Consider the following 27,588-nt stretch of genomic DNA (forward strand, 5'->3'; position numbering starts at 1 on the left):
TCTGTGTGTGTGTGTGTGTGTGTGTGTGTGTGTGTGTGTAAAAGTCACGCGAAACAGATATAAAAGACTTTTCAAGGTTTCTTAACCAGAGATGTAAGAAGGAAGGGGGGGGGGGTAGGAAAGAAGTGAGAATGAAAGAGGAAGAGAGTGTGTGTAAAAGAGGGGGGGGGTAATGCACATTGTAAGAAGAAGAAACATAATATATAGAGAGAGAAAAATAAGGAAAAATAGCAGAAAAAATAAGGAAGATTAGAAGTAAAAGAGTAGATGATGCTGCTGCTGCTGATGATGATGATGTTGAAATCAAAATAGAGAGAGAGAGAAAAGAGAGAGAGAGAGAGTGTATAGAGTAGTATGTATTATCAAAAGAACGCATAACTAAATAGAAAGAGTAGAAGAAGAAGAATAATAAGAAGAAAAATAATAATAATAATAATAATAATAATAATAATAATAAGAAGAAGAAGAAGAAGAAGAAGAAAAAGAAAAAGAAGAAAATGTGATAAGAAAACTAACATAGAGTATGAATAGAGAGTATGAATAGAAACTGTGTAGGAAAAGAAAAACGTACAAAGGATGCAGAGAGAGAGAGAGAGAGAGAGAGAGAGAGAGAGAGAGAGAGAGAGAGAGAGAGAGAGAGAGAGAGAGTGTTTGTATGACGTAATTGAGGATATCGAATACTGATGGGTGGCGGACACGTTGTCTTGCTTGTCAAGGCATCAATCAGCGTGCAACAGTCTGGATCACCAACCAGCGAGCTGATGTCGCTGCTCTGCAAAACGATGTGGGTAATCTCCCTTCAGCCGCTTAATAAATGAACGCGAGTCAAAGAAAGAAAGAAAGAAAGCTAGCGTCGGCCAGGATCTGCTGGACGGACGTTTTTACCGTTTACTCGAGGGACTGCGCTCTCCGCGCGCGACTGGGGAAAATAATCTCTGACCGACCGGAATGCGAAAGTGTTTCGGACGTTTTGACCACCGGACATTTTGCCTAGCTACGTATTTTACAGCGGGGGAGAGACGCATGTCTTAGACAAACACCGTAAAAATTGGTAAAAATGGTGTTCGGTTGGGTTTAATGGTCCTCCAGCAATTTGTTCACATAAAATATTATAAAGAGATATAATATTTTATGTATCGATTTTCACTGCTCAGCAGCACTGCTGCTGAGTGCTGCTGAGTGCTGCTCTATACTAGATTATGAAAATATATGCCCATTAAGCTTCACAGATTCTTTGATGTTTCAACCCCGTAGGGAATCGTCAGACTAAAATACACAGGAGTTGGAAGTCACGAGAAAATACCTGCCCCTCCCCCCTCTCTCTTTCTCTCTCTCATTTTAACCTTATGGAAGAGGAGGATAAAACGCGGAAGAGTCTATGTAGTTTAATTGTCATATATTCTCATAACTTACCACTTCATATATATATATATATATATATATATATATATATATATATATATATAGTAGTAAGTTATAAAATATGTATGGCAATTAAGCTTACTATCTTGCTCTGCCTACGTATTGAGCACTGTTGAAGCAAATACTTAAAGTTTACGCATAAATTTATACTTTCGTATATTAATTTATGTGATTAAATTAAGTAATCACACGCACACACATATGTATATATATATATATATATATATATATATATATATATATATATATATATATATATATATATATATGTGTGTGTGTGTGTGTGTGTGTGTGTGCGTGTGTGTGTATGTGTGTACAATATAACAATCAACAGAGAATTATTATATTGGATTCAATATATAGTCTTCTTTTCCGTATCATTCTGTTATTGCAGACATCGATGATCATGGTTATCCAGTTTCCTCTGCATTCGGTTTTTTCTGATGAGATCTATAGTCGTGTTTCCAGTGATCCTGTTAAGATTGTTAGTGAACTTTATTCGTTGTTTCTCCTCTGTTCTTTTTATTTTCTGGCGATTTTCCCCAACATCAAGCTTTTTTCCATGCGGTCAGCTCGCATTAAATTGCCAAAGAACTTTAACTGTCTGGCGTGGACGGTATTGAGTAGTGACCTGCTTTACTTTGTCATACGCATGACTTTTTGTTTGTCTTCCTTTTTCTCCACGAGATTCATAGAATTCTCCCTAAAAACATATGTGTAATATATTGTAGTGATTTCAAAAAGCTTTAAAAAAAAAAATGACTTGGTGCCATCAGTTAGAATCGAAACCAAAATGTTTTGTGCTCCAGTGTTATTTGCTAGCATCTGAGCTAAGTCCACATGCATATTAAAACTTTAGAAATCAAACGAGTTAAACATGTAAATGTATACCAGCGCATGTATAGAGAAACACTATGTCTGTCAAGTTCCAATTTTTCAATTTTAATCAGCAGCTATTTTTACCAGATAAAAACCAAATCTGTTCCACGGACCAGAATCCTCTATAGAATAAGTTTCAAGTTTGTAGGCCAAAAATTGAGAGAGTAGTTTGGTAGAGATCATACCACACATGCAGACAACATCACCTTTATATACCTTTTTTTTTTGTATACTAGCATGCAGTTTGGCGTTGTTTGGTCATAAAATATCCTTAAATATGATATTTTAATTAGTATTCATCAGACTACTGTTCTCATCTTGAGTGTGATTTTCACATCGTTTTGGTCAATATAACTTTCGGCCTTCTTCAGGTGTATTTTGTCGAACTCGGGAATGTTTCTGTCGAACTCGGGAATTTGAACGAAATTTCGAGTGGAACTCTTTATTTACTTCACAGGGGTAGCATGCTCTCGTTTCATCAGCCATGACCGGATAGAGAACCTCTATCCGGTCATGGCTGACAGAACAAGAGCATGCTACCTGCGTAAAAAGTAACTAAAAGGTTCCACTCAAAATTCGGTGTAAATTCCAGAGATCGACAGAAACATTCCCAAGTTCGACAAGATACACCTGAAGAAGGTCGGAGGTTACATCGACCGAAATATTGTGAAGATCACACTCAAGATGAAAACAGTAGTCCGATGAATAATAATACAGATAATCAATCCTCATCTCAAAAATTCAGAAATGATATTTTAATTTATGCAGATTTCGTATTTATTATTATAGAGCCAATTCTCTGTTGATTATTATATTGTACCCAATTTATAGTAGTGATTTCAAAAGTTTAAAAAAACATGACTTGGGTGCCGTCAGCTAGAATCGAAACCAAAACGTTTGCTCTTAAGTATTATTTACTAGCATTTAAGCTAAGGCCACATGCATATCAAAACTTTAAAAGCGAACCAACATAAACATATATATGTATATTTGCACATGTGTAGAGGAACATTTAAGTCGATTAAAGCCTGCAAGTTCCACATTTTTAAATTTTGACTCCTTAGCAGCGTTACTATCTGTGCTAACTGCACACGCATATAAAAATTAAAAAATAACATTGTTAAAGGTATAAATGTGTATTTGTGCATGCGTAGAAGTAACATGTTTGGTCGACTTACACCTGCCAAGTTCCATTTTTTTCAATTTTGACCCCATTACAGCTATTTTTAAAGGTGAAATATATTGGCTTTGTGCTTAATTTGTAAAAAAAAAATTGTTATGCAAATTTGATAACGATTTAATACACTGTACAACAAATTTTAGGTTAAAAATAAAGAACTTGCCATATTAGACCTGTTTCGATGTAAGAAAAATATTTTATTCTAAATCTGACTATTATTTCTGTAAATTAGGCACTGTTTTTATTTTCTAATATATAAAAAAGCAAAATATGTGTGTGTGTGTGTGTGTGTGTGTGTGTGTGTGTCTTGCAAAAAACTTTTCACACACGCGACGGATCCTCACGAGATCGATATCGTCTTAAATCTCGATCCCCTGGACGATAAATATTGAAAAATTGGCCCAAAATATTCATTCCTTCACCCTCAAGTGGGCAGTTTTGTATAAGGAGGGGTCACTTTTTTGTCGACATTTTTGCAACGTCATCAAACGCACTTGCAATGACTAGCCTTAATTTGAATGGCAGTGAAGTTGTATATCATGGTGGCTGGGGGAGGGAGCTAAGCGGTTTGCTTTTTTTTTTTTTTCATCATTTCCTCCTTCGCGTTAGAGGTTCGAGCCTGCCTGCTCCTTTTTTTTTTTTCTTATTTCGAGGCTTACATAATAGGTTTTTTTTTCTTTTTAAGACAAAAACTGAATTATTTTACCGTTTGCTTAAACTTTTCTTTTTCACAGCTTTTTTTTTTTTCTGGTTGTATTGACTCCTCACTACACCACCTCTCCACATCCGGGCAACGCCGCGTACCCTCGCTCGTGTACTATAAATCATACTTTATGGTTATGAATGAAAAACACAGAATTGTCAGTTTAAACAACATTTGTCTTCTTAACCCTCTTGTGTTGAGTTTCATCCAGCAATAGTTTGCCAACATATCAGGATTCCATTTTCCTTTAACACGTTTCTCAATCACTGAAATATCTTGATGGAATCTCTCGCTATGTTCATCACATAGATTCACTATGAAATTCTCGAAAATGACAATTTTACAAAAACTGTACCTAATTCGACAAAAAGAAGGCTAAAAATGGATTTTTTCAGTGCCATTTTTAATTCAAAATAACGTAATGAAAGAAAAATATAAGCCATTTGCAGCTTCTTTTCCTATTTTCGTGTTTTTTTTTAATCATGATAAGTTAAGGGCAAAATAGATTCACTGATTGATATAATAATTAAGTGATTGATTTTATGCTACGAAACAGATAATGTCAAGAATTGTGTCAACTGAATTAAAGGAATAAATTGTAAGATGGTTAATATAATGAAATTTGGAATATAGACTGTTATCACTCATTCATTATATTGCTCTGTAATTACATTGAGCTTCTTAAATAAGGATTGGTATATATAAAAAGTAAATCTATATAAATAAAAATATTTTGACATATATATATATATATATATATATAGACATATATATATATATATATATATATATATATATATATATATATATATATATATATAAACGAGAGTATGCTATCCCCATTGATTAAATAAAGGGTTCAATGCAGACAGTTCGACAATAAGATTCCTGAGTTCGACAAAGAACACCTGAAGGAGGTTGAAGGTAACACTGACCAAAATGTTGTGAAAATAACACTCAACATGAGAACAGTAGTCCGAATAATCCAAATAATATGAATTATTAATCCTCATCTAAAAAATATTCAGAAACACAGAGATAGACATTTCAGAAGATTTTATTTGAATGAAATCAAATGACACAAAATGTTTCTACAGTTTTTCAGACTACCGACACCTCTTCCGATGACGTTCAAATCACAGCATTCATGATCTTCACGCTGACCTTTATGAGGTTCGTTGCACAAGATTTCAGGCTGGAGAAAGAAACAATTAAAAATTATATTAACGATTAAAATAAACCCAAATCTAGATAAAGGAATACAAGAAAACAATTAAAAATTATATTAACGATTAAAATAAACCCAAATAAAGGAATACAAGAAAACAATTAAAAATTATATTAACGATTAAAATAAACCCAAATCTAGATAAAGGAATACAAGAAAACAATTAAAAATTATATTAACGATTAAAATAAACCCAAATAAAGGGATACAAGAAAACAATTAAAAATTATATTAACGATTAAAATAAACCCAAATCTAGATAAAGGAATACAAGAAAACAATTAAAAATTATATTAACGATTAAAATAAACCCAAATCTAGATAAAGGAATACAAGAAAACAATTAAAAATTATATTAACGATGAAAATAAACCCAAATAAAGGAATACAAGAAAACAATTAAAAATTATATTAACGATTAAAATAAACCCAAATCTAGATAAAGGAATACAAGAAAACAATTAAAAATTATATTAACGATTAAAATAAACCCAAATCTAGATAAAGGAATACAAGAAAACAATTAAAAATTATATTAACGATTAAAATAAACCCAAATCTAGATAAAGGAATACAAGAAAACAATTAAAAATTATATTAACGATGAAAATAAACCCAAATAAAGGAATACAAGAAAACAATTAAAAATTATATTAACGATTAAAATAAACCCAAATCTAGATAAAGGAATACAAGAAAACAATTAAAAATTATATTAACGATTAAAATAAACCCAAATAAAGGAATACAAGAAAACAATTAAAAATTATATTAACGATTAAAATAAACCCAAATCTAGATAAAGGAATACAAGAAAACAATTAAAAATTATATTAACGATTAAAATAAACCCAAATAAAGGAATACAAGAAAACAATTAAAAATTATATTAACGATTAAAATAAACCCAAATCTAGATAAAGGAATACAAGAAAACAATTAAAAATTATATTAACGATGAAAATAAACCCAAATAAAGGAATACAAGAAAACAATTAAAAATTATATTAACGATTAAAATAAACCCAAATCTAGATAAAGGAATACAAGAAAACAATTAAAAATTATATTAACGATTAAAATAAACCCAAATAAAGGAATACAAGAAAACAATTAAAAATTATATTAACGATTAAAATAAACCCAAATCTAGATAAAGGAATACAAGAAAACAATTAAAAATTATATTAACGATTAAAATAAACCCAAATAAAGGAATACAAGAAAACAATTAAAAATTATATTAACGATTAAAATAAACCCAAATCTAGATAAAGGAATACAAGAAAACAATTAAAAATTATATTAACGATTAAAATAAACCCAAATAAAGGAATACAAGAAAACAATTAAAAATTATATTAACGATTAAAATAAACCCAAATAAAGGAATACAAGAAAACAATTAAAAATTATATTAACGATTAAAATAAACCCAAATCTAGATAAAGGAATACAAGAAAACAATTAAAAATTATATTTACGATTAAAATAAACCCAAATAAAGGAATACAAGAAAACAATTAAAATTATATTAACGATTAAAATAAACCCAAATCTAGATAAAGGAATACAAGAAAACAATTAAAAATTATATTAACGATTAAAATAAACCCAAATAAAGGAATACAAGAAAACAATTAAAAATTATATTAACGATTAAAATAAACCCAAATAAAGGAATACAAGAAAACAATTAAAAATTATATTAACGATTAAAATAAACCCAAATCTAGATAAAGGAATACAAGAAAACAATTAAAAATTATATTAACGATTAAAATAAACCCAAATAAAGGAATACAAGAAAACAATTAAAAATTATATTAACGATTAAAATAAACCCAAATAAAGGAATACAAGAAAACAGAAATAGAAAAACGTAATTTGATATATTTTTTTTTCAACTTCCCCTCACATCTGAAGGGGCAATGTCAGTGAAAAGTTGCAGGCTGTTCTGGTTGCTAAGCGTCATAGGGTCAAGCAGAATGTGTTGTTCAATGCTGAGTTTAGATTTTTCTTTTTTTTTTTTTTTTTAAAGGGGAGGCATGCGTTGGTCTCTACCAAACAGGACCATCACCCATTCAAGTGGAATAGCACAGGGCAGTATCAATCTGTGTGATGTGGCTCTCCAGTTGGAGTTGATCTCTTTCCGTACAGTGTTGTTCTGAGATCTGACTTTCATTTTTGTCTTGATTTGTAGTATTATATTAGCATGTTGGGGCAACGCCAGATAATCCTGATCGATTATTATTATTATTATTATTATTATTATTATTATTATTATTATTATTAGAGAGTACCGCAAAAGACACGATCGCATGGGATTCCGGATATATTGGGAGATGTGTAAGAGGGTTGGGGTGAAGTGTGCTGGAAAATGGTTTGAGGAGATGCCTGATGAAGTGAGGATGGCAAGGTAGAGGTATGGTGGGACAAAAGTGTCATAACGACCAAGCAATTGGAACATAATCGTCCGGATTTGGTCGTCATTGACAAGGTCGCAAAAAACTGGCAGATTGTAGACTTCTCAGTACCCTGGAACAGGAATGTGAGAGAGAATGAGAATGAGAATGGAGCAATTATGCTCCATTGGCCTTGGAGATAAGGCGTATACACGGGGTTAAAACACAAATAATCCCGGTCGTTGTTGGTACACTAGGAGTAGTATCAAATCGTCTGGAATGAGAATTGAAAAAACTACAAATCCCCGATGTTTTAGGCGGCTTTCAAACCTCTGCAATTATAGGTACCACCAACATCCTTATGAAAACCCTTGATCTTTAAAGCTCCTGGTTTGAAGCCGGGATGAAGGGAAATCCTCTGGAGATAAATCCCACCCCTTTCCAGAGAGACGTTCATAAGCGAAATCAGAATTATTATTATTATTGTTAAAAGTTATATAAAGGAAAACATTCAGGAGAAATGTTTTAATAGGAAGGAATGTTACAAAACAAAATATGTCAGTTAGGAATTTTAGCTGGCACTTATAGATAAACAAAATATTAGCTGGCACTTATAGATAAAAAAAATATGGACAATTTGCATCAGGTGATTTTTATTATTTCGTTATGTTAATGGTGACGTAATGAAATAAAGAACGGGTTTAAATGTATGTGTAAGTTTTAGTTAAGAGACGACCAGAGTCAGGAATGGGGTTTGCTAGCGGTAGGATCAGGATTAGAAGAGATTGTCTCCACGTCCGGGAACCAGAGAACGTGAGAGTAGTAATATGTAGCCGTCACAAACTCCAGGGCGTGAAATAAACATTTATACACAAAAGAGATAGTTCGCGTTTTAACGCGTCCCTAAACAAAGGGAAGAAGCTCGACGCATGACAATGTCGGAACTATAAAGGAGAGAGTGGAGGAGGCATCCAAGGACGAGGAAAGTATGTGTTTCCGTTTGTTGAGGTATAACCCAGAAATGGTTATTCGTTACTCGTAACGATCTGTCTGTGTTACGTTAATTACGTTAGTCCTATTGTTAAACTGCAGTTCAATGTCTAAACACAGACACATAATCAAACACCCGCAGCCACAACGAACATTTCTAGACAATATTGTTTTTAAATATGTAAAGGCATTGCATTAAGAGACACGTATATATCTATACATACAAACAAAAACATTATATAGACAACTACGTAATAGTATGAGAAATGTGGTTCAGGGTTACACCAAGGTAGACATAGTTGGTGTAATTTGTATTCCAGACCAAATTGAGAATTCTTTTGAATGAAAGGATCACTATTTAACAAGTGCTAAATTCACCAAAACGTGAACAAAAGAGAGAAAAACATGGTTGACGAATCAAACATATTTATATATTTACAAATTTACAATAGCATGAAAGTAAGTAAATAGTTTATTATAAAAATTAAAAGTTCTTGGCTTTCTAAAACGCTTACAATTGCTATATGTTTGGATCCTATGCCAGTAAATAGAGTTTATATTAACTAGTATGAATTTTGGCGAGGATCACATTAGTATATGTCAGGATAATCTGGCGGCAAATGGAAATAGATGCAGCTATAGGTGGTGTGATTGAAACAGAGGCAGGGGGTCAAAGGTTAGCTCACTAGACAAAGCACGCTAGACATGCAAGCATCGAAATATAGGAGGTGATGACATCATGCCTTCAAAGAGAGAAACAAAAGTATTTTTAAAAGTCAATCACTTGTCAGGAACGATGTGAATAAGATGCGTCCGACGATGTAGAGAGAATCTAAGCAAATGTCACCTTGATGTCTGCCTGTCTGCATTTCTCAATTCCCACTCTTAAAACTAAGTTAAAAAAACTAAGCAGATGAACAAGTAATTAGTTACGCGATCTCTCCTGCATGAGAAAACTTTCTCTCTAAATAAAACCTATCAAGTCTCTGTTGTGTTTTTATGCATGCACAAATTCGTCTTGAGTTAAATAGAAGATGAACAACCACAAGAGGATCGCGGCCCACACATGGAAAAGTGACAATGAACCAGCGACCACGCATGTATGTAAAAATACTTTTTTTATTGATTTGTTTTCCTGATTGCTCACTAGCAAAAACACGAGTGTGCAAAAGTATGCGTTGGCGTAAACAACGAGGCGCAGAAAAGTTTGTTTAACATTAAAGCAATTTGGAAGACGCCATGAATGTTATAAGTGTGTATGTCTATCTTTGTTTGTTGTTTATTTTTTGTTGTTGTGTAACATAGCGCAGTCGCATATGTAAATGCTTGTGAAACGATGTCACTGGGAAAGAAAAAAAAGACTATAAAAAAGAGAAAGGGAACGATCATGTGAGAGATGTGGATAACGTTCGTGATTATGTGCGAGGCGTGAAGGACGCTCGAGAAGACGATCACGTGAGGGATGTCACAGCGGTAAAAGAGAGAATGAGGAAATAAATGTTGTTGCTACAAAGAACAAGTGAGTTGGGGTTATTTCCTATTCTTTGTCTTATTTTTTTGCGACTGAAACTAGACACGTTCTGGACAAGTGTACAGTTGTCTAATATATAAAAGTCAAAATGTGTGCGTGTGTGTGTGTGTTTGTCCGTCTCCCAAAAACTGTTGACACATACAACGAACGCTGACAAAATCGGTATCGTTAGAAAGATCCATCTCTCGGAAGACAAATATCCAAAAATTGTCCAAAAATGATTAATTGAAATGAACCTGGAATTACTTTTATTTTTTTTAAATTTTGTTTTAAATCTATTGTTATTCTTTAAACGTTGTCGTGCAAGATGAAAGTTAAATTACATACCGGTGAAAAAGTAAGCTAATTCCTCTTCTTCCCGGGATGCATGATCTAATTTCTTGTCCTGTTTCTTTGTCAACTGTGGCGGCTCCGAACGAAATATTAGCCTTTTGCCCGTCTGTAAAAAAAATAAAAAAAAATAAATAAATAAATAAAAAAAAAATAAATAAATAAAATGATAACATGAATCATTTCATCACTTTTACAACTTGCATATAAATCAGAGGAATATATATATATACTAGCAGACCGCCCGCCATTGTCCGGTCATAAAGTACGCTTAAATATGATATTTTGATTAATGCAGATTTTTTATTTATTATTATATTATATAGCACCCAATATATAGTAATGATTTAAAACATTAAAAACATGACTTGTGCGTCACCACAAAAAATCGAAACGAAAACGTTTAGCTTGCGATTTAGTTTTTCCTTTAACGTTAATGCGTTATGAAGACATGTTTGCTGCAAAGCTAAAAATTAAAACATGAACCAATAGCTATTACTTTACGCATGCATATTTGTAATGCCGTCATTCGACCTTCACCTGGCAAATTTCACCTTTTTTAATTTTCACACTTTCGTACTGATTCCTCTGGCTAAAACCCAAGTATAAAGTTTTGCACGGGTTCGAATACCCTATATATAAAGTTTCATGTCTGTAGCCTAAAAACTGACAGAGGAGTTTGGTATAGAAAGAGGTTTGTGTTTACTATAAACTTTTAACGCAAATATTATGCAAGTATAAATCATGTAGAATATCCTCATGAATATAATTACACGTAATAGTTAACTAAAGATGATCACCCCATAAGAAAACCGAGAAAACTAATAGGGAATTAATTAAAATAAATTTTTAAAAGAATATGCAAATTAGATAGAACTTTTGCTGGTGAATGCAATTCCACGACCTATATATAACAAAGTTGTATTTTCTTTTAAAATGAATAGAAAAAAGGGGTTTTAATATAAATATCAATACACACACACACACACACACACACACACACACAAAACAAGTTTATAGGAGTATATATATATATATATATATATATATATATATATATATATATATATATATATATGTGAGGGATTAAAATTAATCAAAATATAATTAACTCTGTTCCGTCTGCCTGCTTCCCACCGGACTACATCTTGGATGTGTTCAAGTCCAATGTTAACAAATTCCTAATGAACCGACCCCTTAAGTAAACACTTCATCAAATCTCCACACTAACGTAACGTACTTGCAATAACCCTTATCCCTGAGTGGCTTCCGGGCCTTGATAAGTGGTGATCACTGTGTAAAAAAAAAAAATTACATATAATTTTATTATATAATCAGATCAACAAGGAAAGAATAAGAGAGAAAATTCCTCTTGGCCAGGGTGAATCGTGACGAGAATATAGTTGCAATTAACATTTATAAAGTGTAAATGTCATTCAAGTAAGTCTCCAGTGATCAAGTGATTTTAATATAACGATCTACGCGCGTGAGCTTAAGTGAGCTATTTTTCATTTCAATGTTAAGTGCTTAACAATGAAAACCCAGACATAATTATTATTATTATTATTTTTTAATAGATACAGACACTAGAGTTTCATCCTTTCAGAAATCATCAGTGGAGAGAGTCGCGATTACCGCTGGTTGAGGGATTAAAACCGAGCCACGAAGCCATCTCTGATTCCATTAAATTTATATGCATGTATACATTATATATATATATATATATATATATATATATATATATATATATATATATATATATATATATATATATATATATATATATATATATATATATATAATTTACTATTTTTTAATTATTTGATCTTTTCATCTTTAAAAAATGTTGAAACTTTTATCGACCCACATTTATTTTGTTTAGTTTTCGGACCATTAAATATGGGTGGTGGATAGAATACCTAAAAAAAAATTCCTCTAATATATTTAACGAAACCTACTTTTATTATATAAGTTTATTTAATAATGAATAAATATAGAAAATTTCAGGAAAATATGACTATTATTTGATTTTTACTAGATTTTTAAAACATGGGTGTGTGAACGGCTTAAAAAACGTCACTACATGCTTTAAAGCGTCGATAATGTAAACACGATATTTGTCTCGTAATTTCATTATTTTTATATGCTGTAAAAATTATAAAAAATATTAGCAGTTTATTTGGAACGTTTTCTTTTAAATGGTTAAAAAGTTAGGATGATAATATTAAATTAAATTACAGTTACATCATGTTACGTATAGGAGGGGGATTAAAACTGTGGCGCGCGTTGAAGGTACCTAATGTTTATCGATATATTTTGGCGAAGAAACTCGCCCTTGTAAAGATTTTTTTTCTTCTTACGCCTCATAATGATACTTTTTTTAGTTGTTGTTCAACTATATATATATATATATATATATATATACTTTTTTTTAGTTGTTGTTCAACTATATATATATATATATATATATATACATATATATATATATATATATATATATATATATATATATTAGATCGAAGCCACTTACAATTTTTTTTGGTTCTGATCGTGATCTTTCCAATGATTTCTTGATGCGTTCTTCTTGGTGTTTCCGGTGTAACTTTAGCTTTTCTTCTTTCATTTTCACACGCCGTTCTTTTTCTATACGCTGAAATATAGACGGAAACAGAAAAAAAAACCCAAAGAATTAAAACCTTCCAAGAAATTATAGAGAAGTGATTAATTTCTCAAATTCTTCCATGACATTTTTTTAAACTCTTATTCATCTCAGACAAGGCATATTGGTATTTGGACGTAAGGGCTACTATGTGGGACACTATGTCAGGAGTTGAGCAGTAAAATGTCTGTCACATTACATTTAAATTTTCTGCATGTTAATAGAGACAGAGATACAGGAAAAAGGGAGGGAATTCCAAAATCTAACAGTTTGAGGGAAGGAACTCTTAGAGTAGAAGGCTTTCTGCTATCTAAGGATCTGTACAAGGGATGTGGATTTGCTGCTTGTCAGGTTAGTCGGGGGGGTATTTATGTCGAGAGGACTATGGGTTCATCAGAGCACATTTCATTAAAGTACTTTTATAAGTACTTTAATGAAATGTGCTCTGATGAGATGATGAGATCAGAGATACAATATTACAGCGATAGGACAAGGTTTGGACCTTGGCCGATACTGTGGGATCTGTTAAGTTGGAGATTCTTTATTGGACTCTGTCTAAGGAGAAGAAGAGATTAGTGGTAGATGTACCAGCCCAGATGTGTCGACAATACTCCATGCATGGGCGCATGGTGTATTTTGTTGAAACCTTGTTGCATTTTGATGCCTCTGTTCAGTCTTGAGAGACAAAGGATACCCCCTGTAGGGGTATCTGCGTATGTAATTGTGAGGCAAGGGTTGCACAATCTACAACCACACCTCTTCTGTATCGGCACTGTTTGAGTCCAGTGGCAAGGAGATTCCAGGATGACTGAAAACAATGCTGACATATGTGGAGAGCACATACAGCACCTGGAAGTCGCAATGATTAGTTGCATTTAATAGATACAAACATAACAAAACTGTTTCTCTTTTACATTCATGTTACGTTTTATCTCCCTTTCTCACCCCCTTCCTCTCATTAAACGGCCGTTTTACATCACTTTACACTTTTTCTAACACACTTCCTCCGTATCACTTTGCATTCATATCAATGTACGGCATAATCACGTTGATACACAGGTTCTTTCAGGTCACCAAAGTTAAGCAACATTGAGCCTGGTCAATACAGGATAAGTGACTATTTGGGAATATCAGGCACTAATGTCAACAGCTCCCTGTACAAACTGCAAGCTTTACCAGTTCAAGATATGTCTTTGACAAAATCTGACAGAGTCTTAGTCATTTTTGAGTAGGGGATGACCTTTCAGCTGTCGGACTGAAATATGTTTCTAGGTAGTCCTAAGAGTTTCACTCTCCCAAGCCATTGCCTCTTGTCTTTCAGGAAAAGTAAGTTTACTGCTTACTGCCTGGGGAATGCCGACAAGGTTGCTCAGATAATCTTTAAAAAGCCAGAATGTTTCTTCTTTACAGGCGCTAGTTTGACATTCTCTACCTTCTGACCTTGTGCCACAACTTTCTGCGGTAGGAAGAAAGTAAATACCTGCAAGCGGCTTGGTTCCCACCAGTTTTGGCAAATAGCAAACAGGATCCTGAAAAGAGGCGTGCGTTCCATCCCAACTATCATCAATGGACCTGAGGTCATCTCATCAGCATCAGACAAGGCCAAACTATTCGCCAAGAACTTTGCAGCTAACTCTACCCTCTGCGACGAAGGGTATCAACTCCCCGTATTTCCTCCTACAACAGACAACACCCTATCCAACATACAAATATCTGTGCACGAGGTCGCCAAACTAATCAAGAACCTTGATTCCAGTAAAGCAACTGGCCCTGACGGCATTCCAGTTATAGTGCTGAAAAAGCTTCGACCAGAACTTGCCCCCATACTTACAAAACTGTTTAAGCGTTGCCTTAAGGAGAAGTGCTTTCCAACACCCTGGAAAACCTCATCAGTATTCCCTGTATTTAAGAACTCAGGTGATAAATCATCCCCCTCTCAGTACAGACCAATAAGTCTCTTGTGTGTCATGAGTAAGTTACTGGAATCCATATTAAATAAAGAAGTAGTCAACCACCTCAGCAGAAATAACCTCCTTAGTGACATGCAATATGGTTTCCGTTCTGCTAGATCTACAGCTGATGTGCTAACAGTTATATCCCATAGGATTAGTGAATCTCTCGACAAAGGCTTCCTTTCTAGGGCAATTGCTCTTGACATATCAAAGGCCTTCGATAAGGTTTGGCATAAGGGCCTACTTCACAAGATTTCCAGCTACGTTATTACTGGAAATGTTTTCTCGATAATTAAATCATTTCTCTCTGATAGGTTCATAAGAGTAGTGGTTGATGGGCAGAAATCTGAGGCTCACAGTATTAATGCTGGAGTTCCCCAGGGGTCCATCCTGGGCCCAACTCTCTTCCTGATCTACATCAATGATCTCCCAAAACACATACTAAATTCATTTGTTGACATCTATGCTGATGACACGACCATCTATGGCAATACATCAAAGGCCGTAAATGACAAATTTATCTCTGATTCCCTCTCCTCTGATCTTGAGCGCGTCGTTCAGTGGGGGAAGAGATGGCTGGTTACTTTTAATGCATCTAAAACCAAGCTCCTAACTTTACATCATCAACGCTCTGTTCCTCATCTAGCATCAATTGAAATGGATGGCTCTTGTCTTGGGGAGGCTTCATGTTTTGACAAGCTCCTGGGTTTGACCTTTACTCCTGATCTGAAATGGAATACGTATATAAAATCTGTTGCCCGGGCCGCTGGGAAAATGGTAGGATCCTTCTACCGCTCCAGAAGATATCTCACTACTGATGCAATTCTCTATCTCTATAAAAGCCAAGTACGTCCAAAGATGGAGTACTGCTGCCACATCTGGGCTGGAGCTTCAAAAAAACAGCCTATCCTGCCTTGACAAAATACAAAATAGACTTCGTGGCTTAGTGGGGGATGCTCTCTTCTCTCCCACAGAAGAGACGTTGCGAGCCTGTCTTTGTTTTATCGTTATTTCCATGGCAAGTGCTCGTTCGAGCTCCAATCTCTGGTCCCCCCTCGCCAATCCTTCATGATAAACACCTGTCTAGCTAAAACCACTGTCAGTAATTTCCCCCACTCTTTATCTGTGCCTAAATCAAAGCGTAGATACCATGAACATAGATTCTTTCTGAGAAGTGCACGCCTGTGGAATTCTCTTCTGTTTGCCTGTTTCCCACCTGACTACAACTTGGACGTCTTCAAGTCCAACATAAACAAATTCCTGATTAATCGCCCCCTTAAGTAAGACGCTTTATCAAATCTCCAATACCAACTATTACTACGATATTATCCCATTGATTATTGTACAAACAATAACCCTTATCCCCGAGTGGTTTACGGGCCTTGATGAGCGGTGATCCCCATGTAAAAAAAAAAAAGGGCGTTTCTGGATTTGGTGTTCCCATGAAACTACCTTCTTCGATGGAAACCAGTTCAATCCACCTAGGATGAGTGCCGTTTCGTTATGGATCGGCACAGGCACATTCATCCCAGCGTTTTATTAATTTATGCTTTAAATTTTTTTTTTCCTTTATTTTAGAATTTCTTTGCAAAATCTTAAACAGCATTAAATCATTATCCGCTACCAGAGTATGGCCGACAGTCTTAACTGTATAAACCAAGCGTATCTACAGTATTTACAAAGTATAATCCAACTGTAGCAAGAGTATGACCAACAACATTAAAGTATGATTAAAAGTGTCTCTAAAAAGAAAAAAAAGAAGAGAAACTAATTAAACATGATCGCCTTCGCTATTTCTTCACCAGTGGTAGAAGTATTTGCACTTGTGCAGTTTACGAACTGTACTATTTTTAGATGAGATTTTCAAGTTCTATTGAATTTTTGCACTATATTTTGTTCATTAAATTCTTACATGAAAGTACAGAATAGTTAACAAGGTCACCTCCCGATGTTAAGAATGGCTTTCTAAATAATGACATTATTTAAGTGCCGTCCGTAAACTGCACAAGTACGGAAGTGTGAATGCCTATATGTTGTTTTGTCTGTTTTTTTTTTTTTTTTCTTTTTTCTAGGAATGGGATATTCTAAAGGATGCCAGACATTCACCGAACATATACGTCAAATATTTTTTGTGTGGTGGTGTGGAGTAATCTTTTTTTCACAAGGCCAGTAACTAGCATTATTATTGGAATGATTCATATCTTTCTAACGTTTCACAAATATCTTATTTTATTGTATTAATAGTATTAAATGATATCTTATTGTATTAATAGTATTAAATGATATTTTATTGTTTTTATAGGGTAAAATGATATTTTATTGTATTATGGGGTTAGATGATATTTTATTGTATTATGGGGTTAAATGATATTTTATTGTATTAATATTATTAAATGATATTTTATTGTATTTATAGTATTAAATGATATTTTATTGTATTTATAATATTAAATGATATTTTATTGTATTATGGGGTTAAATGATATTTTATTGTATCAATATTATTAAATAATATTTTATTGTATTTATAGTATTAAATGATATTTTATTGTATTTATGGGGTTAAATGATATTTTATTGTATTAATAGCATTAAATGATATTTTATTGTATTAATAATAATAAATGATATTTTATTGTATTAATAATATTAAATGATATTTTATTGTATTTATAGTATTAAATGATATTTTATTGTATTAATAATATTAAATGATATTTTATTGTATTAATAATATTAAATGATATTTTATTGTATTTATAGTATTAAATGATATTTTATGGTATTAATAATATTAAATGATATTTTATTGTATAAATAATAATAAATGCTATTTTATTGTATTAATAATATTAAATGATATTTTATTGTATAAATAATAATAAATGCTATTTCATTGTATTAATAATATTAAATGATATTTTATTGCATTTATAGCATGGTAGAACTGTAGTGAAAGTTTTGGTAACTAGTATTTAGAGTATGGTCGGCAACATTAACATTATGAGTAGATAAAACATCTGGTCAATGTAATTTAGTCATGGTCAATAATATTATTATGATGCGATCATCATCATCATCATCATCATCATCATCATCATCATCATCATCATCAGCAGCAGCAGCAGCAGCAGCAGCAGCAGCAGCAGCAGGGTGCGACGATGCAACAATGGTTAACGACGCTGTCTGATAACCTAGGTGTGCTATGTTTAAACTACAGAAACATTGTCACTTTGGTAACCTTCACGTGGTTCCTTCCGTAAGCACCCAAAAGCCTTCTAGAAAGAATTCTTGATAGAAAGATATCAGGGAAACGATTGCCAACAAAAATCATCATCGAGAATGGTTCTCAACAGCAGCAGCAGCAGCAGCAGCAGCAGCAGCAGCAACAGCAGCAGTAGCAACAGCAGCATCGGTTTAGTTCAATTTACATACTGTTGTTAGACTAATATTGAGATTCTGATTGGCACGATTAGCAGTATGCTCATTTTTTTAAACACCGGAATCACCACTTATCAAGGCTCGGAGGGCACTCGAGGATAAGGGTTAATGGGTATACATTAGTCAATGTTATTATAGCGTAGTAAACATAAGTAGTGGAATTTTTGTACGTTGGTACTTAGGGGGACGGTTCATCAAGAACTTGTTTACGTTGGACTTGAAGACAATCAGATTGTAGTCAGCAGGACAGCAGGCCAACAGAAGAGAGTTCCATAGGCGAAGAAAGAAGCTTTGTTCATGGAATCTAAATTTAGGTTTAGGCACAGATAAAGAGTGTGGGAAACTATTGATAGTGGTTCTAGCTAGACAAGTGTTTTTTGTGAAAGTTTGGCAGGGGGAGGGAACCATAGATTGAAATTCAGACGAGCGCCTGCCATGGAAATAACGATAAAGTAGAGACAGGCGCACAACACCTCTTCCGTGGGAAAGTTGTTGCAGGGAAGAGAAAAGGGCATCCCTCACCAAGCTATAAAGTCTATCAAGCTACAAACTCTGTCAATGCAGGATAAGCTGCTTTTAGCAGCTCCAGCCGATATATGTATTTGTACAAACATTATCATCGGCAGTATTAAATCAAGGAATAAAATCTTCAGATGTCCCAAGGAAGATCTTCAGTGATGCACTGTCCTCATTACCGATTTCGGGTTTCACATCATATCAGTTCAGAAAGCAACCCTAAACTGAGAGAATGTACCAGATCGTCTCTTTGAAAGCTATCAGCTACATGTGTTGACATTGCAAAAAAAAAAAAAAAATGTGTTCTGACAATCGTCAGTTTTTCTTTTTAAAGACACATAGTAGGCATCAGCCAATAAGCCAAAGTAAAATGGACTCATGAAGAATGCGAAAAAAATTCAAATTTATTTTTGAGTTCGTCCTACAAGCTAAGAGTACAGGCAATAATCAATAGTATGGTTATTGGTCTAAATATTATGGTCAGTGGTATTAAGAGTGAGTTCACCAATATTACAGGTATACCGAACAATATAAGGAGTATGGTCAAGTGTATTAAGATGGCTGAAAGTAAAATACCCCAACACATTGCAGAAAAATCTCACCCCTTCATTATAGAAGTTCTTAGATGTTGGAAGGTTTTCTACTCTGAATACTTCTTTCTTCGAAATGGTTACTTTTGAAATTTGCTGTTCTATCACCTACATCTGTATATGGAAATTAAAATACAATGTGAACATATTGCTGCTAAACTCCCAACCTAAGTATCTACCATTAATCTATCCCCTATCGCAGCCACCCGTTACGAATCAGTGGAAACTTGAACAAAAATAAAATAAAATATTATCAACAGTATTAAAAGTATTGTCAGTAATCAAGAGCATGGTTATCGTTATAAATAGTATGGTCAATGGTATTAAGAGAATGGTCAATGGTATTAAGAGTATGGATATTGGTGTAAATAGTATGGTCAGTGGTATTAAGAGTATGGTCGGTGGTATTAAGAGTATAGTCAGTGGTATTAAGAGTATGGTCAATGGTATTAAGAGTATAGTCAGTGGTATTAAGAGTATGGATATTGGTATAAATAGTATAGTCAATGGTATTAAGAGTATGGTCAGTGGTATTAAGAGTATAGTCAGTGGTATTAAGAGTATGGTTAATGGTATTAAGAGTATAGTCAGTGGTATTAAGAGTATGTATATTGGTATAAATAGCATAGTCAATGGTATTAAGAATATAGTCAGTGGTATTAAGAGTATAGATATTGGTATAAATAGTATGGTCAGTGGTATTAAGAGTATAGATATTGGTATAAATAGTATGGTCAGTGGTATTAAGAGTATGGATATTGGTATAAATAGTGTGGTCAATGGTATTAAGAGTATAGTCAGTGGTATTAAGAGTATAGATATTGGTATAAATAGTATGGTCAGTGATATTAAGAGTATAGATGTTGGTATAAATAGTATAGTCAATGGTATTAAACGTATAGATATTGGTATAAATAGTATGGTCAGTGGTATTAAGAGTATAGATATTCATATAAATAGTATGGTCAGTTGTATTAAGAGTATGGATATTGGTATAAATAGTATGGTCAATGGTATTAAGAGTATGGATATTGGTATAAATAGTATGGTCAATGGTATTAAGAGTATTGATATTGGTATAAATAGTATGGTCAATGGTATTAAGAGTATTGATATTGGTATAAATAGTATGGTCAATAGTATTAAGAGTATGGATATTTGTATAAATAGTATGGTCAATGGTATTAAGAGTATTAATATTGATATAAATAGTATGGTCAATGGTATTAAGAGTATGGCAATGTGTATAAATAATATGGTCAATGGTATTAAGTGTATAGTCAATGGTATTAAGAGTATGGATATTTGTATAAATAGTATGGTCAATAGTATTAAGAGTATGGATATTGGTATAAATAGTATGGTCAATGGTATTAAGAATATGGATATTGGGATAAATAGTATGGTCAAGGGTATTAAAAGTATGGATATTGGTATAAATAGTGTGGTCAATGGTATTAAGAGTATGGATATTGGTATAAATAGTGTGGTCAGTGGTATTAAGAGAATGGATATTGGTATAAATAGTATGGTCAATGGTATTGAGAGTATGGATATTGGTATAAATAGTATGGTCAATGGTATTGAGAGTATGGATATTGGTATAAATAGTATAGTCAATGGTATTAAGAGTATGGATATTGGTATAAATATTATGGTCAATGGTATTAAGAGTATGGTAATTGGTATAAATTGTATGGTGAATGATAGCAAGAGTATAATCAATGGTTTAAGAGTATGTTCAATAGTATTCGCAGTGTAATCAAGTGTGATTAGAGTTAGGGTTTACAATATAAAACGTTTATGAAAAAGCACATGAAGGAGGATTACATCTACAGATAAGCATCTTACTTTTCTTGCAGCTTCTACTTTGTCCACTGGCAGGGATTCCTCATGTTCAAAAAGTTCTTCCAATCTATTTTCAATGTTGTTCAACATCTGAAGTGTACTTGAAATAAATTAAAACAGATATCGATAAAACTACCAATATTTCGTTATAAAAACAAGACATTTGATAATAACATTTTGTAATGCAATTTACTTAGACATCGCAATTCTTTCGATGGGGTTGTGATAATTACATTGAGATAATGATAAAAGACAAGTGTTTACAAAATCAGAACTTTATTTGAATATGGGGATTGGTACCAGAATCAGAGAAATTTGAACTTGGTTTCCAATTCCACTTACGATTCTTTTCACTTTTTTTAAATTTGTTTAAAACTTAATTTCTCATTGTTGGTAATTATGATAAAATGATATGTATTGATTTTAAACTATCAGTAAAACAAAAATCTATAGGTCATAAAAGTGAATTTAGGTAAAAATGGCATCAGAAAAATGGTTCTATAATAATGGCACAGGTAAAAATGGCACATGTAAAATGGCACTGGTGGATGAACAAAAAAATGCATAAGGAACAAATATAAATGGAAATCTCATAATGAGGTATCAAAATGTTGGATGCAATAGACTGAGGGAAAAATAAAGAAGTTTATTTAAATTAAAAATAAAAAATATATCTACATTTAAAAGTAGATGATCACCCTCTCCGAAATCATTACCCTCCACCAAGAATTCTACCTTTTAAGCGATTAAGCGATTTTAGTATTAGAATCAGAATTGGTGATTGCATCTGTTGGAGACGCCCCTCCATAGGATTAATGGACTATCATGACATCACTTCCTCTGGTGATGTCACTTCCGGTAACGAGTACCGGTGCCCAGCAGTCAGAGTTTGGTACGCGGCTAACAGGTCGTGTGCAAAAACGTGGAACAGTTGAGGAATGGTATTGCTCAACCCGCCTTGCCTGTAATATATGTGAGTACATGTTTGTTTCTAAGAATCCTTTGTTCCTTTCGTTTTTATTACCATTTAACAGTATTGGAATCAGGAATCTAGAACAGAATTGGTAATTTTATTAGAATTAGGAAAAATATTGGAATCGTTCTATGACTATATATATATATATATATATATATATATATATATATATATATATATATATATATATATTTAATAGCAGGGAGATCCGAAGTTGTCCAAGATTGAACGAGGATCAACTAATGTTCCACCCTCACTTATTTTTATTATCATCGAAATCAGTGAAATTGTCCATTTTTAAATCAAGTCAATTTATTGCCTATTCTAATTTGGGATCTTCCTTCTGCAGGGAACCAGAAGGAAGCTTCACAATACATTGTAGTCTCTATTGCACTGTAGAGAATCTACTGCTTATTTTATAAAATTATCTATAAATAATGGCTTTAGTTAAAGTTTAAAATTCAAAAGTCAAGTATCATGGTTCAATTCTGCTCTAAAAAGAAACATTCATTTCGAACGCGCTCCTGTCTTATATAAAAAAAATCTACAGTTGATTTTATAGGTTGGATCTTTCTGCTTGTATGGTGATAAAATTTTTCATATCAACGTGTGATGTTAGGCTGTATAAAAGTGTTAACTTTGGTCAAAATCAAACTGCCTTCTTTAATCGGAATTTTTTGATTATCAATTTTCAATACTTATCAGACACATTTCGATACAAAACCTACGTAAGACCACTCCCAGACACATCAATTACCTCCGCGTGAAATACAAAAAATCGGCCTAGCCGTTTCCGAGTCCATAGGGAACAAGCTCACACGCACAAAGTTCCCATTATATAGTAGTATCTATCTATCTATCTATCTATCTATCTCTCTATATAATTTTATCTATCTGTCCGTCTGTCTGTCTGTCTATGTATCTATCTATCTATCTATATCTATTATTTTATGCATCTACATTGATTCCATGCGATAGCCTGACAAATAGTAATTGTCTGTATTTTTGAGATGAGGTGTTTTCATTGATTGAGATTGTTGGACTGACTTCCTCATCTTGGTTGTTATCGTCACAACGTTTCAGCCGTTTTGCCCTTCGGCCTTCATCAGGTGTTTTGTATCGAACTGGGGAACCGTTTGTTAGGAGTCTCAAACCCAACCCTTTATTATTATTATGGGGGTACCGTGTTCGGACTCCAGCTAGGCTCTGGGACATAGTTGCTGATTCTCTGTTTTGAATGTTACTTTTTCACTGCCTTCGTTCAAGATTGAACTCAGCACCTTTGGGTAACTGCAATCTCAGCCTGACAAATCTTCATAAGAATAAGATGCAGAAAATTCTATGTAGCTTAATTGCCATATACATATTTCAAAATTTATTTACTGCCACTAGCATATAATGCAACACTCTTTGTGTAAACAAATGGAGCTTTTGTCATTTGACAATGTTTATCATTGTGATTTCACTTATTCTCAGCAGCAGTCAGACGACAGACTCGATTTTAGCTTTTGACAGTTTCTTGTCTAACTGCAGTGAAGAGCTGTGATGCATCAAAACAGTCTTAATTGGTGGGTACAACCACCATATATATAAAATATTGTATTTTTTTTTCCTTTTTTAAATTTAAGTGCCAGAACAATAAATAATATTAATTAATAATTGTTTATGTTTTTCGGCCAAGTGCCAACGCCTGCTATTTCAATTTTTTTTTCATATACTCTCGTGGTCACCGCTTACTTGAGGATAATAAGTCGAGAATGAATACCAACCGAAAGATGAGGAACACTATGGGGGTATACAAATTGATAAAAGGTATGAACTGCGTTTGATTACCTTTGATCCATGAAAGAAATTTATTGACATCGAATTTAATTTGATTAATATTAGCTTTAGGGAATAATAAGAAATGTCGTTCGGCATTATTTCAAATCAACATATTTCATAAAACCATTATATTAAAAGTTTCTGCTTTTGTAACAAAGAAATACTTGCAAAATAAGTGAATAATAATAAAGTATTACGATCAATGTTTGTCACGCATAATGGAAGCCATTTTCCAAAAGGAGCTGACAAATCAACTTATTTCATAAAACTATTATATTAAGTATTTCTGTTTTTCTTTTTTTTTTGTACAAAAAAAAAAATACTTGTAATATAAATTAATAAGTATCAAGTATTACGATCAATATTTGTCACTTATAATGGAAGCCATTTTCAAAATAGAAGTGTCAAATCAACTAATTTCATGAAACCATTATGTTAAATAAAGCAAGTGGAGAAAAGTTTTATCATTATTATTATTATTATTATTATTATTATTATTATTATTATTATTATTATTAATAATAATAATAATAATAATAATGATAATAATAATAATAATAATAATAATAATAATAACAACAAACTTAATAATAATAATAATAATAATAATAATAATAATAATAATAATAATAATAATAAAAAGACAAATAATTGAATACATACTCGATGTTAAGTTCGTTACTTCCGATAATTCCTCGATATACTTGCTCCACTTTTTTGTTCAATTCGTTCAACAGAGATTGTTGGTCGATCACATGCGAATCACCGCTTGTCGCGAAAATGCTGGAAAAAGATATGTAGCAAGACAATGAGTTTACTTTGGATTAGTCGTATTTTTATTCGTCTCCGCATCTGTATTTCCACCGGTCTGTCCTGCTTAAGTTCGAAATAACATTTTTGTCAGCTTGCCATGCTTACGTTCAAAATAGCATTTTTGATGTTCTGTCATGCTTAAGTTCGAAATAGCATTTTTGTCAATTTATCATCCTTATATCTGAAATAACATTTTCGTAGGTCTGTCATGCTAAGTACAGAATAGCATTTTTTGTCGATCTGTCATCCGTAAGTTTTAAATAGCATTTTTGTCAATTTATCATCCTTATATCTGAAATAGCATTTTCGTAGGTCTGTCATGCTAAGTACAGAATAGCATTTTTTGTCGATCTGTCATGCTTAAGTTTTAAATAGCATTTTTGTCGGTCTATCAGCCTTAAATTCGAAATAGCATTTTCATTGGTTCAAAATAGCATTTTTGTCGATCTATCATCCTTAAATTCGAAATAGCATTTTCATCGGTCTATCATACTTAAGTTTGAATTAGCATTTTTGTCGGTCTGTCATGCTTAGGTTCGAAATAGCATTTTTGTCGATTACGTTTAATTTAGACACAAGATTTCAGTTACTCTCTTTCGATTAGATTTAAATAAAATTTTGTTGACCTGACACAGGTGGGTTTGAACTAACTTTTTCAGTGATCTGTTACTTAATCTTCAAACATTTCCCTCGGTCTGTTATGATTTAGTTTAAATAAAAATGTTATTGGGCCGACACGCTAACTATTCAAACTGAACGGACGTCTCTTACGATTGGTTTTCTGTTTGAACTCACTTGACTTTAGTTTCCAGCGCTTCAGATTTTCCCATTTCTTGCCGAATTTTGGCCTTTGCTTTCTTGATCTGGTCTTGCAGTAATTTAGCTTCATTGTCCCTGCGCCAAGAAAATGAAGAACAGAACACGATCAACATTCAGTTCTACCAAGAATACGCATGCATGCATAGACATACTCATACGCATAGACACACACTTACATACTTGTAAATGGTTTTAATATTGGAAATTTATTTCCGACAATATATAGCATGTTATGTATTAAACTTTTTTTAATTATTATTGTTGCTATTTATTGTGTGGATTATATTAGTAAGCAATCGATTATTTAGTCCATGGGGCTGGAAATAAACAAACTTCGGCTTCGTAAACGTTCAAGAGGCGCCAATGAATGTTGATCGGATTAATTTTTCTACATGGAGGAATTCAATGACGTATCTCTGCGTCTAATGTACGTCCATGGCAGGGGTTGCTTTCTAAGAGTTTCTCACTGTCAATATTTTCAAGAAACAGATGAAACTTTCAAGTCATGAATGCATAAGCTCAGTCATCACAACAATGCAATTTGCAATCCATTCTGATCCATTCAGGCGAAATAAAAATATTTTCAAAGATAGACTCTTCTCATCAGATAAACATTAAGAAAAATATATTAGTGGTTAGCATAAATTTGAATATAAAAAAAAGATATGTGAAACAAAATGGCATTTTCAATAGAATAACGGATCATAAAAACAGTCAATTAACACATTAGCTAGTCAATCAATTAATAATTGAAATAATAATCCCTGAATACAAAGAAAGAATCTGGAATCCAAGTGTGAATGATAATAGATTATGTAATAATAATAGATATCACTGTAACTATAACATAGTTACGTCAGCATTTTGGGGCATGGCGTGAGTGTGACATCACAAACTCAAATGCATATATAGAAATTAAGATCGAAAGGGGAGGGAGGGGAAGAAAAAAAAAGACGCGTGATAAGATAAACTTGGCAAGCACGCGCAGGGTCTTCCTTTTACCCCTTCGATTGAGAGCCAGCTACGTTTGATGCCGTGCATTGACAGCCAGCTGTGTTTGGTGCCGTGTAATGACAACCAGTTGTGTCTGTTGCCGTGTATTGACAGTCAGTTCTGTCTGCTGTTGTGTATTGACAGCCAGCTGTGTCTGGTGCCGTGTAATGATAACCAACTGTGTCTGGTGGCGTGTAATGACAACCAGCTGTGTTTCGTGCCGTGTATTGACGGCCAGCTATGTCTGGTGCCGTGTAATAACAGCCGGCCGACGTGGCAGTCAGAAAGAGAGAAAATACTGGTGTAAAACATGTGTCGGCGACTCGCGTGGTAAGAAACTAAATAAATTTTTCTTATACCTGGAAAAGTTCTCATTTCCTTTGCAACTGTCTCTACATACAACGTTTGTGACTGTTAGAGAGAAAGACAAGGTTACATAAGTAAAAACGAAAGTATTGTGTTAAAATAGACAAACATATCTTAAAATTA

The 27,588-nt window shown here is 33.0% G+C and overlaps 1 protein-coding gene across 1 annotated transcript in view; it reads right to left on the minus strand.

Moving 5' to 3' along the window:
- Nucleotides 1-5,225: 5,225 nt before the first annotated feature.
- LOC145297756 (cilia- and flagella-associated protein 100-like) overlaps nucleotides 5,226-27,588 on the minus strand; it is a 96,100-nt gene continuing 73,737 nt past the window's right edge. The window contains exons 12-17 of the mRNA XM_080144000.1: nucleotides 26,083-26,181; nucleotides 25,138-25,257; nucleotides 21,678-21,774; nucleotides 13,199-13,318; nucleotides 10,666-10,777; nucleotides 5,226-5,379 (exon numbers count right to left, since the gene is read on the minus strand). Coding sequence (XP_080000126.1) covers nucleotides 5,375-5,379; nucleotides 10,666-10,777; nucleotides 13,199-13,318; nucleotides 21,678-21,774; nucleotides 25,138-25,257; nucleotides 26,083-26,181 — 553 coding nt within the window. The 3' untranslated portion in view covers nucleotides 5,226-5,374. The remainder of the gene's footprint in view (nucleotides 5,380-10,665; nucleotides 10,778-13,198; nucleotides 13,319-21,677; nucleotides 21,775-25,137; nucleotides 25,258-26,082; nucleotides 26,182-27,588) is intronic.

Source organism: Euprymna scolopes, chromosome 2 (genome assembly GCF_053919585.1).
Source record: "Euprymna scolopes isolate OS-2025 chromosome 2, ASM5391958v1, whole genome shotgun sequence".
In the NCBI taxonomy this organism is placed as follows: Eukaryota; Metazoa; Mollusca; class Cephalopoda; order Sepiida; family Sepiolidae; genus Euprymna; species Euprymna scolopes.